General features: G+C 36.1%; 1 protein-coding gene across 9 annotated transcripts in view; it reads right to left on the reverse strand.

Annotated features, from left to right (window-relative positions):
- Positions 1 to 2,799: 2,799 nt before the first annotated feature.
- LOC135208527 (inactive dipeptidyl peptidase 10-like) overlaps positions 2,800 to 17,203 on the reverse strand; it is a 710,904-nt gene continuing 696,500 nt past the window's right edge. For 8 of the 9 annotated variants that reach the window (XM_064240818.1, XM_064240819.1, XM_064240820.1 and 5 more), the window contains 11 exons: positions 13,973 to 14,124; positions 13,499 to 13,614; positions 9,629 to 9,752; positions 8,930 to 9,159; positions 7,981 to 8,152; positions 7,279 to 7,455; positions 6,603 to 6,745; positions 5,730 to 5,849; positions 5,400 to 5,560; positions 4,808 to 5,018; positions 2,800 to 4,156 (listed from right to left, as the gene is read on the reverse strand). In XM_064240818.1, coding sequence (XP_064096888.1) covers positions 4,009 to 4,156; positions 4,808 to 5,018; positions 5,400 to 5,560; positions 5,730 to 5,849; positions 6,603 to 6,745; positions 7,279 to 7,455; positions 7,981 to 8,152; positions 8,930 to 9,159; positions 9,629 to 9,752; positions 13,499 to 13,614; positions 13,973 to 14,124 — 1,754 coding nt within the window. In that variant the 3' untranslated portion in view covers positions 2,800 to 4,008. The remainder of the gene's footprint in view (positions 4,157 to 4,807; positions 5,019 to 5,399; positions 5,561 to 5,729; positions 5,850 to 6,602; positions 6,746 to 7,278; positions 7,456 to 7,980; positions 8,153 to 8,929; positions 9,160 to 9,628; positions 9,753 to 13,498; positions 13,615 to 13,972; positions 14,125 to 17,203) is intronic. The other variant, XM_064240817.1, reaches the window with a different exon arrangement.

Raw genomic sequence — 17,203 nt, forward strand, 5'->3', positions numbered from 1 at the left:
TTTTGTTTATTTTACATACAAATATATTTTTATATATAATTGTGGATATTTTTTAAACAATTTGTTTTCACGGAATTGTGAATTTCTTAACAAAAATTAATCATATCACCGTCATATTCTGATAAGAGTCTTATCTTTTATAATATTGTATTTGAATGAGAAATTGTTTAAAAGTAAAAAAATATTGCAATTTGTTTATGATAAATTTACATGAATGCACCATGAAGAAATTGCTGCTGAAAATGCAGATGTGGAATCCGCATCGGCATACAAACTTGGATAGCTGCCCGGTAGACTTTTTATTCCGCATAGCAGACGAAAATTCCGCACTTCGGCAATACTGCACCCTACCCAGTTGCTACTTAGCACTTTCCAGTCGTCTTATTGTGCTATTGTTAGCAACAAACGCTATATTTGATCATAATTTATTATTATGTCTTCTTTACTATATATTCCTTGTTCTAAGAAGTGGATTTCTTTATATTATTGAAAAAAGGACTTAGTTATTCAAGAGTTTGGTTACGCGCCAAAATATGAAAAAGTTACACAGCTGATAATGACAGCTGGGCATTTTTCCTTATCTCGTCCCGTTAGGCAGTCAAAACATAATTTGATGAAGCTTTGATGTCAAAACGTCTATGTGATTAGAAGTAATATATAAAATACCTTTATTCTAAGTTGGTTTTTATTGATACTTGGATAGTAATGGCATTCAGCCTTGTGAAAGCCTTTATATTTATATATACATATATATAATATATAATAATATCTATATATATTATATATATACATATATATATAGATATAGATATATATATAATATATATTATATATATATATGTATATACACTTCAGGAGGGTATAGATGGAATATGAATTTTAGGGCAAAGGCCAAGTGCTGGAGCCTATGAGGTCATTCTTCGGTGAAACGGAAATTGACAGTAAGAAGTATTAACGGGTGTAACAGGAGGAAAACCTCTCTGTTGCACTGAGAAAAAAATTGTTTGGAGAGATTGGAAAGACAGATGGAAGAAAGAGAATATGAACAGCGGTACAATAAAAGGAATGAAAGGGGTTGCAGCAAGGGGCCGAAGGGATGCTGCAAAAACTCTTAAGTAATGCCTACAGTACACCATGTGAGGTGCATTGACGGCACTACCCTCCTACGGGGTCAGAAGGGTACCACTATAAGCCAAGGGCCACGGAGGTGGAGGGAGATCCCAGCATTGCAGTTACTGCAGTAAAGTAATGAAATCTTGTCGAGTTATTGTTAAATGTTTTGATTAAGTGTCAATGGAAATTTGCAGCAGTAAGCTACACTTGGCAGACAAGTTACAACTGTAAAAGTGAAGGAGGGTATACCAGAACAAAATTATGTAATTTAATCATCTCCACCAAATACCTACTGAAAATACGATAGGGTTTGCTGCCGATGGTACAGCAAAGAATGGAAAGTCATAACTCACTAGGTAGCAGGTTAAGTCTTGTTGCTCCAAATGATGCATAATTATATCACTTTCTTTACTTTGGTGCTTCTGAAGTTGCAAAATTATTAACCAGGCATTATGAGGCCTCGGTAAGAACATTTTCACTTATTTCTTGAATAGTGCTAAGAGATAGCAATGTTCAGTTTGTGGCCAAACAGAGCTTCACGAAATTGTACATCCAGCTCGGACTTACCATCTTCTTAACCTGTACGTTTCCAGTAAATATACAGAGGCACTCCTCAACATCATCAACAGCATTCTGAAGAGGTTCAAAGACCCATTTGTTTTACGTATACATTTTATGTTCCTCAATTTCGTATTATACCTAAATTTGCTATTTCGCCGAGAATCATCACACCTAAATAAAAATTGTAGAAACGATGCGGGTTTGTAAGATTAGCTTCTAGATCTTCATGAAAATGATATGGTTTTAATTAAGTTGTCATTTTTCTGCCCTTTAACCTTTGTGAAAAATGCCCAGAGGCCATATATTATCAAGGTTGGTTTCGTAGCGTCACAACAGATGCTTCAGAAAAAAAGTGAACTTTTGTGCCTGTGATTGTAAGTGCAGTCACTGTGAATGACATGTTAATTATTATTTTTAGAGCATATCCTTTTTATAGTTCATCAGGTAAACAAACTCAAAACCTGATTCGTCGTACAAAGAAAAACAAAACAGACAAGCAGCATTTGACACAGTGGAATTGTGTTTGATATCCACATGCTCCTTTGTCGCCTCTGTTTCAGCGAATTTTACAGTTCTGTATGAACTAGGAAATAATTGTCTCCATATGCTGTCCAGTGCTATCTTGCTGCCATTAATAACACTCTTCAAAATGCTTTCCTTGCTTCAAAAGGCCCACGAGATCCAATTTCTTGAATGGATTTCTTGTTTGAAGATATGCGCTGGAGATAACTCGTCCCATTATTGCACTATCCAATGCTCCATTTATTATTGGTTTCAGGAGGCATGTATATTACAGCAGGATGTCATTCAGGCTCAACTGATAATCACGCCTGTAATAAAAAAAATAATAGTGTCTATAAAGAAATCGAATTTCAACAGCGGAAATCTTTGACACAAGGAATTAATGCATTCAAGTACATGCTTTTAGACAGGGTGCTCACTTCCTAAGCAGGAGTGTTTCACTTCCTAAAACTTAATTTGACAATTGTTGATATTCGTGAAGATCCATTGATATGTTTTCATTCCAATGAACAACTTCGAAAGTCAAAAACCCAGCTGTCTCCTTCCAAGCAACCCTATGAGGCTGTTTTGGTTTGGGAAAGGAACAAAATGAGGTAAAGTAAATATTGATAAAGACATGTTTATTATTTATTCCAAAAATATGTCAAAATAAAATGGAGAAATTAAGGACACTCTAAATAATTTCCTTGTTATACCTTAATCTAAGAAATAACGTTCTTTACTGTTTACACATGTTTACTCTATTTAAATTATTTTAAGGCCTTATACTGCATTGAAACTTGAAAACCCCTACATAGATAGCAAAAATAACTGCCGAAAGGCTCTCTCAAAGATTCTCAAGCTAATTCTATGATGCAGAAGCTCCAACTACAAAGAAAACAAATGAAAAGGAATCCTAACTAAACAATCCCGCCATGATGCTGTCACTCTAACTTTGTAAAATGGATATCACTCACATAAAAACATACATTCATGATAGCATACATTGATACATACATTTATACATAAATACAGAACACAAACATACAGCTATACATCTGAAATAACCAAACACACTTCCGCTTATCCACAAACACTTGCTCTCTTACACGTTTTCTAAACATTATTATGCAATACTGTTTGGGTATTATATTCAGTATAAATGTTTTGTTAACTACATATTTCATACAAATATTGAGGATATCTCATTATCACAATTATTAGAGAAGTGGCTGTACTAGAAATAAAGTTCAGGAAACAACATAGTGTTTTCATTATAGCTCTAAGCTTTAACTGCCAAATTGCCGATATTTTTAATGCTTTTTTAAGTTTCATGTAAAACTGTGTCAAAACACCAAATGAAGTGAAAAGGAGTTCAAAGCATGACAAGAATGATGTAAAGAAAAAAAAATACACGTTTCTTACAGGTATTTTAGAGGTAGAAATCAGATTCTAATGAAAGCTAACGGTTTCTCATAGCAATACAGATCTACGTGAATATTGTACATGTTGTTGTTGTTGGAAATAAGGAATTGGTGGCTTACGGAGGCCTCAATACAAAATATGGGTAGTATTCCAGATTCCTGTAGATAGCTGTGATGAACTAGAACACACGTTTTCTTAAATTTTATGTTTGTTATACAAGATGGGCTAATCATCGGGTCAACAGGACTACACTGTACACTGAAATCAGGAAAAGTATTAAAATGCTTATCGTATGGTACAATATCATGGGGAGAAGCATAGAAGGGTTAAGGACAGATGGCAAAGCCAACAGTCAAACCCTACGATGAAGAAATGAAGATGTTATAGTTTCAACAGTCTAATGAATAACTATTGGAAAGCATCTTGACCATAGAGTATGCTAAGTTCCTCTTCATTATAAGGAGGGAAGCAGCCATCCAGGTACTTCTCTAAACTCTTGAAGAGGTGAGACTGCACCTTTTCCAAGTCGTGGCCTTCGTCAGTGTACGTCTGTTGTCTGAAAAGAAACAGATCTAATTTAGATGTATGAGTCTGAGTACTCGTAATTTGTATAAATGGATTCGACCGCTTTTGTTTTATTTCACTTGCATTTAACATCCACTTTTCACTTGCATAAAGGAGACTTTGCTCAATAACCCTTTCATACATCCCAATCTTCTTCTCCAAGTCTTTTACACAAACTTTACTATGGTCCTTACTTCACCTTACTTGTGTGACTTGACTCTTATTCCATAACTTAAGATTTCAGTGTATGTCATGTACATGGGACCCTTAAGATTTCAGCCAGGTAGCGATATCAAATGGAAAATCCACCAATACCATGTTTAACTGGCTTACTCTAAGCTTTGATGTCTTCAAATAAACACAAAATAAGGATAAAAAAACGCTACTGAGAATATTATAGGCAAAGACTACTGCAATCACTGGGAAATGTCTGAACAATTAAAATATTGAGCAAAAATAATGTATGCTTGCTGTGTTTATCAAGACGCTAGAGCTTTTTATAACGGCTTTCATAACTTTTTGTGGAGTCCTTCATAAGAGAATGAAACTGAAATTGCATTCTAGACAAATTAAATTTTGAAAGGGATGTAGCACAAGCTTCCAGCAACAAGTGAAAGCTCTACTTTTGCAGCATAAAGCTTACCTAAAAATAATGCCATTTTTAGTAAGAGCTCTTGATAGTTTGAGAGTGTGAGCATAATGAACATCAGTGTCGGCTGTTCCATGAACAAGTAGTAAAGTGCGGTTCTTGAAGTCGGCTGCTCGTAATAGCAGAGAAGTTTCTTCGTAGCCGCGATAATTGCCACCAGGTTCCACTCGCGCTGTTCCCATGTATTTCTCACTGTACGCTGATGCTGTAGACAAAATAAGCACTTTTACTTCATGTGGTTTTCATAAATACTTTGTACTATCTAATCTAATTAATGTAATAAAGACTAGAACCAACCTTGTATGTCAGTGAAAATACTTTGTACTTTTTAATCTAATTACCAAAATAAAGACGAAAACCAATCTTGCAAATCAGTGAAGGTTTCAGGGAAAACTAACTTGACATAGCAGATTTAAAAAATATAATAGGACTGAAATGTACTCCATCACGTTCATCCGACCATGATTTAGTCTTTCCCTTTTTGAAATACCTGTACTAAACTATCTTACAGACTACTCACTCCTGAAGTCTCGTCTCTTCCTGACATTCCTATAATTATGGAAGTTTCCTGAAAAGTAGACCTTACCATAAAGTGACCAGTCTGTGATAGGGCTAACAACAGCTGCACATGCGAACACGTGATCCGTGTCTTGGGACAGCAACCTAGCTGCGTTGTAGCCACTATGACCCCAGCCAAATGCTGCTACCCTAGCTGGGTCCATAAACTCTAGTTCGGCGACGAGTGACCTGAAAGGTGCAATTATTCAACTCAGTAATAATAAAGAATTCTGTGGTAGTAGTTAAAACTCAAAATAACCTTTAGAAGATTAAATAGGTTTCAGGCATACACCACAAAGACAGTAAAGTCTTATTTGTTATTGAAAGCTTTCCCAGTACTACAGTGATAGTGACTTACTTCATGACGGAGATGTGATCCTGAACTTCTATTTCTCCAAGATGCCACGCAGGTTTATACATCGATCCCAAGTCTTGGCCAGCACCTCCTCGGACGTCTACTTCCATTACAATCCATGACCTAGAAAGGACCATATTTGAATAAATCATTTTTGGTTAATATAAAAAAATTAAGCTCGTTTCTCAAACTCAGTGCGTCTGATAAAAATTACTATTGACATACATTTGAGAAAGCAGCATGGTAAAAATAGGAAACTGCATGAAGAGTAATCGTCTGACATTATTACAACACTTTCAGTTGTGGAAAATACAAGGAACATAAATCTGTCCTGAGAGGTTTTAAGCTAGGAGCAATGGAACTCGGCTTATTGAACTGGGTATCAACATCATTCCACGGTAGGAATTAGGTTAATGATAGAGACATTTCTCATTCAACACATGTTTTTTTGGAAGGATAATCACTAACTATCCATCATTCAGTTGTAAGAAGCATTACATTTATGTAAGTTCATTGGTTAATGAAGCTTTCAGAAGGCTAACATCCTATTTAGTACAATATACAAGACTAAACATAATGGCAACAAAATGAAGTAGTAATCAAAAGGTAATAAAAGGGATGGATATTCTTAGTCTGAAGAGGGTATGAGAAGAACTTGCAGACCTTCACAATATACATCTTGCTAAATTGTTAACTTGGCAGCTGCTCTCATTTATGAATAAAATGCATATAGCTTTCACTAAATTCTATCTCATCCCAGTAGAAAAATCATTTACAAAAACTGAACAGACACTGAAAAAAGGAACTAAATTACATTCAGTATCCTGGTGAATGTCAGTTGAAAATGTGATCAACAAAAATATAAGTCCAACTTACTTATTTGAAGCTAGATATGTTCCCCAGTCGACTTTCCATTTGTGGTTAACATTCTGTTGAGCTGGTACACCTCCAACGCGCACTACAACGGGGTGAATGAATGCTTCGTCGTCCTTGAACTCTGGGGGTACATTCAGTCTTACCTGCAATTGGAATATGAGTATAACAAGAGTTCACCATATAAACTATGTATAGAATAATTCTGAATCAAGGACTGTCCTGGACAGTGAAACTAAAGATAATTCATTTAACAAAATACTTACATTATTTTTGAGTGGTCAAAATCAACTCTTGTAAAAAGGCAATTTGCGTGTACTTTTTGTCGTTCCACGTATGAGTACATATAGCTCTACCATCCTTCAAGTGCTTCATCAATAACTGTTTAAAATTTTGCTCATTTCCCATATATGCTGACAGCCAAAACCAACCCCTAAGAATTATCCCCTTGACTTTAGTTAAAGTCCGAGAAGAGTATAATTCACATTTTACTATCATCAGCACGAATACCTTCTTGCTGTAATACAAATGTCATTTAAATGTAAGGTCCTTTAAAAACAAACCCATCGTGTCAGCTAGCGCATGAGAATTCAAGACAGTGTAGAATCAAACTTCTTGTTTTTTCCATTCATGAGGCAAAATGTGTTCTATTTACATAGGTGGAGGCTCTAAGACGCACCTGAGCAACAAATCCATCTTCTAGCTGTACACGATAATGCTTTTGTTGCGGCCATGCCATCTCTCCACTTATCCTTTGTAATTCTGAGTTATTGTGGATGTACAGCTGGATCTCTCCATCACTTATAGAATATAGTATTGTATGGGGCACGCCGGGGCCTTCGCACTGCAACACAACCTGTAAGGGAAAATCAAAATAATATACTAGAAATACCTCTAAGAATGACCCACTGCGTTTGTTTTGTTTCTATAGTGTTTTTACGTTGCATGGAACCAAAGGCTCTACGTGATTTCTGAACCGCGTCGAGAGTGAACTTCTATGACTCACTGTGTCCATTTTCAAGTTTAATTTATTGACTGAATCTATTGACGTATTCAACACATCTTTAGACGACGAGGTACAGCTGAGATTAGGTTTTAGTCGGCTTTGTGGAGCATGATATGAGATCTTAAAGTATTCTATGTTAATGAAAATTATCCTAATGATCTGAATTGAATACAACTGTAGACAAACTGATCCATGGAGACTAAATCAGTCTGAATTATTTCAGGGAAGAAGAAAAGTCTTATTATCTATCATTCATTCAAACATGGAATTATGAGGAAACATATCTCATTCAAGATATCTTGCCTTCCAATATCAGTGAGGATAAAATTCATAAATGAGTAGGAGTGCACCATCATGAAGAAAAGAATTATTTACCTCATTAAAGTTGTTGGGTCCCATAAAAGGAGTGAAGTGCCTGCAAGCTGGGGTAGTGTAATTAAGATCACAAGTAAGGCACTCCTGCAGGTGTGGGGTAGTTGCTGACAAGTCCATGACGCGCCATAAATGACGATCCCTGGCATCTTTCTCCTTGTTCGCAACATAGTATCTGGAATGTAAGGTGTTTTTAGTTTTGCAAGCACTTGGTATAACAATTAAGGAACTTTCATGATACGAACTTTAATTATGCATGGGATGTATGGCATTTCTATGCATATGGAAGATTACTCTGATGTTACACGAAGTTTTGATAATCACTATATCACTGGATGTAAAATACATATTTCCAATTTTAAAGTACATACTAATCTCAAAGGGCATTATTTTGCAGAAGCTGGTGAGTGAGAAGTAGGTATAATCTTAGGGAGCGCAACCTTCTAAAGCATAATGTTTTTTTTTACCTGTCTTTCAGTAATCGTCATAACAGAGCAAAATATCAGAGCTTAAACCCATCCCATAAATTTCAGTCCTTTTGAATGTTATCTTCTCAAGCAAAGCTGCACAAAGCGCATCTTGAGAAGCATTATATAATAAGTGGCTGTAACCTTGAAGAGCATAAACTCACAAAGCCTTATCAAACGAGCGCAACCTTTGATTTTGATAGAGCAGCAGACAATGTGTAGAGACTTTCATAAAGGATTCTGAATCAGACGAGACTTATTATAAACAATAATGTTAAACTTTCACTGGATTCTCGTAACCTTGAAGAACATAAACTCACGAAGCCTCATCAAACAAGTGCAATCTTTGATTTTGATAGAGCAGCAAACAATGTGTAGACACTTTAATAGAGGATTTTGAATCAGACAACACTTCTTATAAACAATGATGTTAAACTTCACTGGATCCTCACAGGGGATAAATTAATTCTTGCACCATCACTCACACATAATGGTTGACAGTATCCCAGGCGAGAATAGAGAACACAGTATAGGGCCCGAAAGTAAGAGGCATGTTGTGGTTAATTTCAGTATTTCCCTGTATGATATGAGGATAGGTCCCGAGGCTCCCATCCACCAGGGGCGCTATGCTTATGAACGCTGTTCCATCTTTCGTGAAGAGAGGGGCGTCCTTTACGATCACCCATTTCTCAGGGCCACTTTCTTCAACATAAAGCTGCAAAAGAAGATAAAAACCCAGGATGAGAAATAAGTAAAATGTTTTTGTGACATGCTTTTCATTGTCTAATACATGTTTTTATGTGGAGAAAACAGATTTATAGTAATAAAAAACAAGCGGTTGCAATTATGCTCTGTTGCTTCAACATTGTCAAGAAGCTATGGTATGATTGATGTTAAAATATTAACTTTTAAATGGAATTCTGACTGCATAACATGAATTACTATGAAATGACAATAGAGGAAGAGGATTCAGTCTTGAGATAGTATATGAAACCAGTCAAGTCAAACTGTTCTCACTAGGGATTCCACATATCAGTATTTAATACTGTAGTCTAGATTTCTGCAAAAACAAGTCTGAACACCTGAATGAACAGGTGCATCATTATCTGTTAAGTCTGTTTTCTCTTTCATCTTTTAGGTTGTCACTGATTATGATACAATGGAAGGAAGTGAAATAGACTTGCCTCTTCACAGAACCACAATGGAGTAGAGCATGTGGTCACGACACTGACGTTTTGAGGTCGATTTCTCCATACAACTGCCACTCTTTCTTCGTCTATCCATCCCACTCCAGTAAAGTAGTGATCCCTGGGAAAAATAATTCAATTTAAAAATGTTCTTTCTTAATCGTATCGACTACAAAAAATCCTCAAAATAAAATTCACTGCAATGTCAATTTCTTGTTTTTGGGTTACAAAGGCAGCCAGGAATTCTGTGTTCCCCAGATTAATTGGAATGACAACCCTTACCAGAGAATCTGATCTAAGATGTTCCAGTACCCAAGAGCCAGAAAAACTGAGGCACTGTGGTACTATTCTTTTATGTATTTTATTTTTAAGAATAACGTGGTTTTTGTCATGAGCACTTGAAAGTGTATCCATGAAAAAACTAAAATGTAACAAACTAATCCCCTGAGGCAATAAAACATTTAACTTGGAATTCATAACGTTTATGGATAAATTTAACAACTGAGTCATAGTTCATCAAATATGTTCAGACAAAAGATTTTCTTGATTTCTTGGTGTGACCATATGTACTCATTACGATTAATTTCAAAGACCCAAAGTCGGTTGGATGGATGTTGCATTTTCTGGTGTCTTGCTCAGCTGCAAAAAGACATTGATAACATTATCAATATAATAAAAAAAAGGGGGAAATAGTATAAAATGACTTGAAGTCTTAGGCTTCTAGCTTAATGTAGGACTTACAATTGAAATCTTTGAAGGTCGCTTTCTGAGAGACAGGAGACAAAGAATGTAATCCAATGCAAAGGGGGAAAGGTTGGGGCGGGGGGGGGGGGGGGGATGTAACTACTGGGTATACATTAAAATTTGGGAATGTAATGATAATATATGATAAGATTGATCATTCTGGTAGACAATTGCATTTTTAGAGCTTTAAAAGATATAAGGGATCAGAAAGGCGAATTAACTACTACTGTTTAAATATTACAATGGTTTTTTTTTAAGTTTGAATAAAGGAATGAACTCTTTACACGTACGATTAATGATAGGAGCAGTTAACAGTTTGGGTATTGATATGCGCACTTAAGTTTCAATCATAATATTGTTTGTTTGTATGGTGTTTTTACGTTGCATGGAACCAGTGGTTATTCAGCAACGGGACCAGCGGCTTTACGTGACTTCCGAACCACGTCGAGAGTGAACTTCTATCACCAGAAATAGAAATACACATCTCTCACGCCTCAATAGATTACCCAAATAGTTCAAACTGAAAGGAATCCTTCTTTGTTTAAATATGATGTTACAACTCTGACGACCTAAAATAAGTGATTTCCATAATAAACTGCATTATATTGTGCATTATATAGGGCCTATATCATCATCATTTATGGTAGGAAGATGGCAAAGATCAGTAGCTTAGGTATAGGTCACCACTGAATCTTGTGAAGACTGTGGAGACTTTTGAAATGTTATTATTATCTTTTATTAACTTTATTTATAATTGTATTATCTTAGTTTTATTATATTTATTTTTATTTTTACTATCATGATTTTAAAATTATTAATCTTAATTTTAATTTGTTTTATTTTTATTTTGTTTTATTTCTTGTTTTTATTTTTTATTATTTATTTTTAAGTTTTGTTTTATTTTGGATTTCTAATATTTTTATTCTTATTTTCATTTTCACTCTTATAAATTCCTATTTTATTTTTATTTTTGTTATTTTATTTCTCTTTCTACTATTTTTATTTTTATCATTATTATTATTTTATTATTTTCAATTTATTTTTTTTCTAAATTTAAATTTCTATTGTTTTTTTCACTTTAAAAGGAACCACCAACTCCCTCTCTCTTTCTTGAAACCCTTTCATAGTTAACTATGTCAAACAGTGAAAAATCTTTTGAACGTTTTCTCCTCTTAATATGAGCTTTTAGTTTTAAAATTGACGCATGAATATAGGAGTGATCACAGCATTGCTTTTTCTCTGGATGACTTGGTTAGGTGGAAACGGCTTTGTATAAAGTGTGTGTATCTCTCTCTCTCTCTCTCTCTCTGTAAATAAAAAATAAATTATGTAAATGGAGAGATGCTGTTTGAAGACAAAGCAGTGTTCTATATAAGTACTAAGTAATAAACAGTAGCCTCTTAACTAATCAAAAGATTTATATGTCTGGCTTTTTAATAAGTGGCAAAATCTAATGAGAATAAAGAACCTGCCCACGCTAATCTGTATTTTACACTTATCATGCAACTTAAGAACTTTATCTGTAAAATGCACCACATCTTAAATGGCTACCTAGCACATAAACTTCAAGAAAAGGTAGTTGAAAAGGAAACAGGGAACCCATGCCAAAAGGGCTGAATAGAACACTATCACCTCTTCATAAGTATTTCTGTCCTTTTATGAACTATGAGCCAATAAAAAACAAAATGTAGAAAATAATTCGATGTTATTTCGAGCTACTGTTAGCCTACTAGTAGTATATGGATTCAGCTAATGTTGTTAAATAACATATACCTGAAATAGTGCCGTCCACCTTTTATTTCATTCAAAGCTCTATACCATTGGGTTATTGACAACAGCTGTCTTTATTCAAAATTAATTAATTCCATTCTCCTTTGTTTAAGCAGCCTTTAGGCCACATTGTTTGGGGGGCTAAGATTCCTGGGATAAAATGATTAGCCATTCTTTTATGTAAAACCGCACAAAATAACGTTATCCATTTTTGCTATTTTGATGGCAAATCTTATTGAAATAATCCTTAAACTGATGGTATGATTTCAGTTATGAGAATATGGTGAAGGTGACGCTATCCGAGTGTTGCACTTTGGTTGGTAAGTGAGTTCTTCCATACGAACACCAACGGACCTGTTAACTGTCCCTTATCCAGACCAGGCTTGAAGATGCAACATAAGGTATAATGTACAAGGTAAGAGACAAAATGTGGCAAGTGGTCATGCATTTGCTTTGAGGCCCGGGATCCTTTACTGATCAGATCCCTTCTTGTTGATTACTCGAGTTTGGGGAAGGGGCAACGGGTTTTATGAGATTTACATACAGCAATAAATACTTAGGTCTGAACTTCTATAATGCTTGGTTGCCCAATCAAAGCAACTGGCGAGTAAGTCATTCAAACTTTTCCCCATTCTAGCCTAGTAAGGTGAACTTTGCTTGCTTAAAAACAAACCATAAACTACTTTGTGAATGTAAATGCCTTTCTCTTCAGTCCTACATGAATATTTTGCTCTCGTACCGAAAAGCCTGTTTTTTTTTTTTTATCAATGAATTTTTCTCTAAGTTTTCCTTAGTTCATGTTCTCTCCTTGCTGGATGCGAGTTTGAACAACATAAGGACTGACACTTATCCTCTCAATCAACTGTTAGCTATAACACACACATATACATATATCGATATAAATATTTACACTTAGTATTGTAAATTACTTATTCAACATCAAGCCGTTTCAGAAACCTAACACAATGTGCCTTCCGAAAAAGACAAGACAAATGATTACTGCCATGTTCATAAATTAACTGCCGAATCATGGGTGAACCCCTTCATCGCCACACAGGGAGGGCTCTAGCAAGCACTACGACCCATCCCATTCCCATAAGAGGCTGCTAGTTCCGTGCCCTTCTCCTAGCTGACTAACCAGGTGTATAATTCACAGCTTAGGTAAACGTCCTCGTTGGAACTCATGGCTCCGACTTCGAAAGACTAAGTAACCCATTTTCGAACTCCATATGACTGCATACGAAGACACACTACCTTATCACATGATCTTTCTCGTCTTAGAAATAGACATTATACTTAAGACAAATATTATCACAACAACAATACAGCAGCAGGATTGGGAAGGGAACAAACCACACTCCCACTGACTGGTCTTTGACTCTTGAGGGTGGCTTCAGGTCCTGTGGCTTGGCTGTGGGCTCGCCGATATCGACAACCCAGAGAGTTGCTACTGGGTTTGGCGTGTCCACCTGGAAAGGTACGACAGGGTGTAATCACACATTCAGATGCCATAGCATAGGGCCATTCAAAATCGTATGGAAAATTGCTTACGAGACTACGACACTACTAAAACTGACAAGTCTTTTTTTACCAATCAATACTCAGAAAAGATGAACCAAAGGAAGATGACACCATTTGAGACTAATCTGACTTAATTTCGTTAACAGGATCGTGTTTTCCTTGGTTCTTAGTCATCCCCGTACTTTTACCGTTCCCAAACACCCTAGTTACTTGGCATAAAAATCTCAGGGTCACTGGACTGCTGAATATGCTGCCACTTGGCCCTGATAGTTATTAGTTCACTAGTCTTATACGTGTTCCATTTACCTTAGGGTATCTCACTTTTCGGATGGTTGAATACTGCTCGGTGTAGATGGGTATCTTCGCCTCGTGGACTCTGGAGTCATTGAACGTCGCGTAACACAGGCGTTTCCCTTCTTTGCTCGGCCAGATGGCGGACACCGAATGAAGGACGTAATCTGGAAGTAAAAAAAGTCTATGAATAACCCAAAGGTTAAAAAGAGTACTACGTAACAACTGGCAGATGTTTAAATAAAGAAGAGAAATGACCATATGTAAGTCATACTGTAGCGGTAGACGTTTCATTAAACACTTGAAACTCGAAGACGGGAAACTTTTCTCCGGAAGATGAACTTCTTACGTCTCATGAAGACTGTTGTATTGCGACAGACATATTAGTATAAATCTTCCCTAAGCTAGATCGTATAGTGTGCTATCAACATGCTCGCGGTTTATCTTCCGTTCATTGTCAATGTCCCAAATCATACTAGGCTCCATTTCTAAAAGAAACTTTCCCAATATGGAATTTTTGATTTTTGTTTGGCGCTGAAAAACCCCGAATACCCTTGATTAGTCTTGACCTAAAATCCTAACCAACAGTCCCCAAAGAAATGAATCGAGCTATTTTTATCGATCTTCATTTGACCATTTGACAGAAAGTTAAGGTAGATTACTTTCATATAATAGGAAAGCGGATATGAATATAAACGCCCCTTGCCTACTGGGAATATGATTAATTATTATGAAATCTATCGTATCTCCAATCGTATTAACGTCGTGACAGAAAATATCTTTTAAAAAATTCAGTTGTGGATTACCCTAATGATATTGTAATAGTAAGCTGACAGCTTTTTATGGCCAGGGAAAAGCATTGCAGCTCTACGAAATGATAAACTATTTATCTAAAGCTGCTATGCGTTCGACTTTGGCAAATCTCGGTGGAAAAAGAGAACTGGTTAAGGGTTTCATCAAGTTGTCAACGAAAAAAAAGAAAAAAAAAAGAAGGAATAATTAATGATGCGGAATACGGCATATCACCAGAGCAAAGGCCTCTGGGGGCAATACTCCAGGCCAGGATCGAAAATGAAGCGGTAGGCCTACGCGCAATAATTAAATTTAATCCTCTTAGCCTGGGCCAAGGGGGATTCGACCTTTTCCCTTCCCTATTCAGAGCTCATATTGCTTCACAATACGTTACGTAGATTTGGTTGGGATCTATTTTTGTTGACGTGATGCCTATATTTCTCCCGATTAACAGAAATCATAGCGTGCGCGGATGCACTAGCCTGGAATGCAAACATTAAACCCGAGATGAAATTTTATTTTGATATATCAAGCTCTTATTCCCTGAAAATTCGGTTAAACTGAATTGAATTGAATGTAGATTTTAGGCCAAAGGCCAAGCACTTGGACCTATGAGGTCATTCAGCCCTGAAACGGAAAATTGACAGTAGAAGGTTTGAAAGGTGTAACAGGAGGAAAACCTCAAAGCGGTTGTGCTATGAATCAATTGTTAGGTGACGGTGGAAGGTCACGGAGACCAGCTGGAATCGCTCAGATTCCATCATTTTTAAGAACATGAGTAGTATCATTAAGTCTATAACATTCCAGTTTTATGACAGGACATTTTTTGTTTTTACAAAAAGCTTATTAGCAAATAACACAAGACTGATGAAACCGGTGGGATGAATCTACTTCCATTGGTGCTATCCACTAGATCAGAGCTAGTGAACAATGCTTACCAACTCGAAAAAACCCATAACTGACAGTTGGGTTTTAATGTCTTCACAGTAAAAAGGGCGTTTGTCCTCCAATTCGTGTGTGTGCGTGTGTGTGTTTTCATAGGTCGACGGTGATCTGCAATCATGAAGCTCGAGGGAAGGTTAAAGCGCTCGTTACAAATATCTACCGTTTTAGAAACTGACCCTAATTATTGATTTTCCCTTCCTGTCCTCGATTTAGAAAACGGCTTGGCACAATCAATCACAAAAACGAAACACTGCTTGAATGCACCTGCCGGAGACCACAACCAACTTGCACTATACAATGGAATGAATGACACAACTTGCGTCGTGATCAGTTGTTTACAAATGGCAAACATCACAATATCATAGTTATATATCGCGAGTAGACGGGACAAGATTTCTCACTGACGTGTTCGGCGTCCCTTCCAAGCTAGATATATTAAGAGGGGGCTTTTAAGGTCCTCTTCTGGGTAATTAAAATGACAAATTACTGACAGGGATTTCCAGGGTATTCGGGAGTTTTAAGCTCCTCATTTGAGGCGAGGTAATTTGTCCGCCTCTGTATCGTGAGAATACGCTCTGGGGATACTACACTTTCTGTCTCTAATGATCTTCCGTGGATGTGACAAAAACAACCTTATATATTATATATATTTAAGGGATTGATTCGAACTAACAATCTGACCGTCGAACCTAGCGAAATAAAAAAAATGTCAGTTATTGACACAGTTTTGCATGGCCTATTATAGTAATTTCTAACATGTCAATTTTTTTTTCTTGGTCAAAAGAAATAAGTAACTTTAAATAAAACTTTTCGCTTTTAGTACATATTTTTACTGAAATTATTCCAAAACACAAAAAGAAATTATTATTAATAATGTATTAGTAAATAATTTGGGTTCCGCCGGAGTCAGCAGGAGCAAAGGTAATAAATATGATTTCAAGAGAAGTCCATGATACGCAACGGTTGTTAAAAAGGCCAAGTTTATTAAAAAAAAAAAAAACGGTTTCACACTAAAGAACCGGTGCATCATCAGTCTGTGAAAAGTAAAAGACACAATAAAATACATTGTTAGCATAAAAGGAATTCACAATGCAATTAAAATTTACAAGTTAAAACAATAAAAAGTAAAAGCATAAAAAGCACATAAAACAGAAAACAAAAAGAGACTATCAAAACACCAACCGTCCATAAGCAGGAGAGAACAGGGAATGACATACAATGGCGTCCAAGGCCAGACGACAACTATGCCAGATACAAAGTTTCTGAGGAAGTATTACTATTGAGAGAGGGAACCAGTCTTTTAATATATAATGATTCTAAAGTTGTTAAGTGGTCTGGGTCCCTTACATAACCAATTATTGAGAAGTGTTGTTTCAGGACTTCGGTTTTACATAATGTGGCATTATTTTTAATATTAGAAAATTCTGGCTGCTTGATTCTTTGGCCAGTGCGAAAGCTAAAACCCAAATGGCTGCAATATCTGACCTGCAGTAACCTCCGCGGACATCC

The sequence above is a fragment of the Macrobrachium nipponense genome, chromosome 35, assembly GCF_015104395.2.
Source record: "Macrobrachium nipponense isolate FS-2020 chromosome 35, ASM1510439v2, whole genome shotgun sequence".
In the NCBI taxonomy this organism is placed as follows: domain Eukaryota; kingdom Metazoa; phylum Arthropoda; class Malacostraca; order Decapoda; family Palaemonidae; genus Macrobrachium; species Macrobrachium nipponense.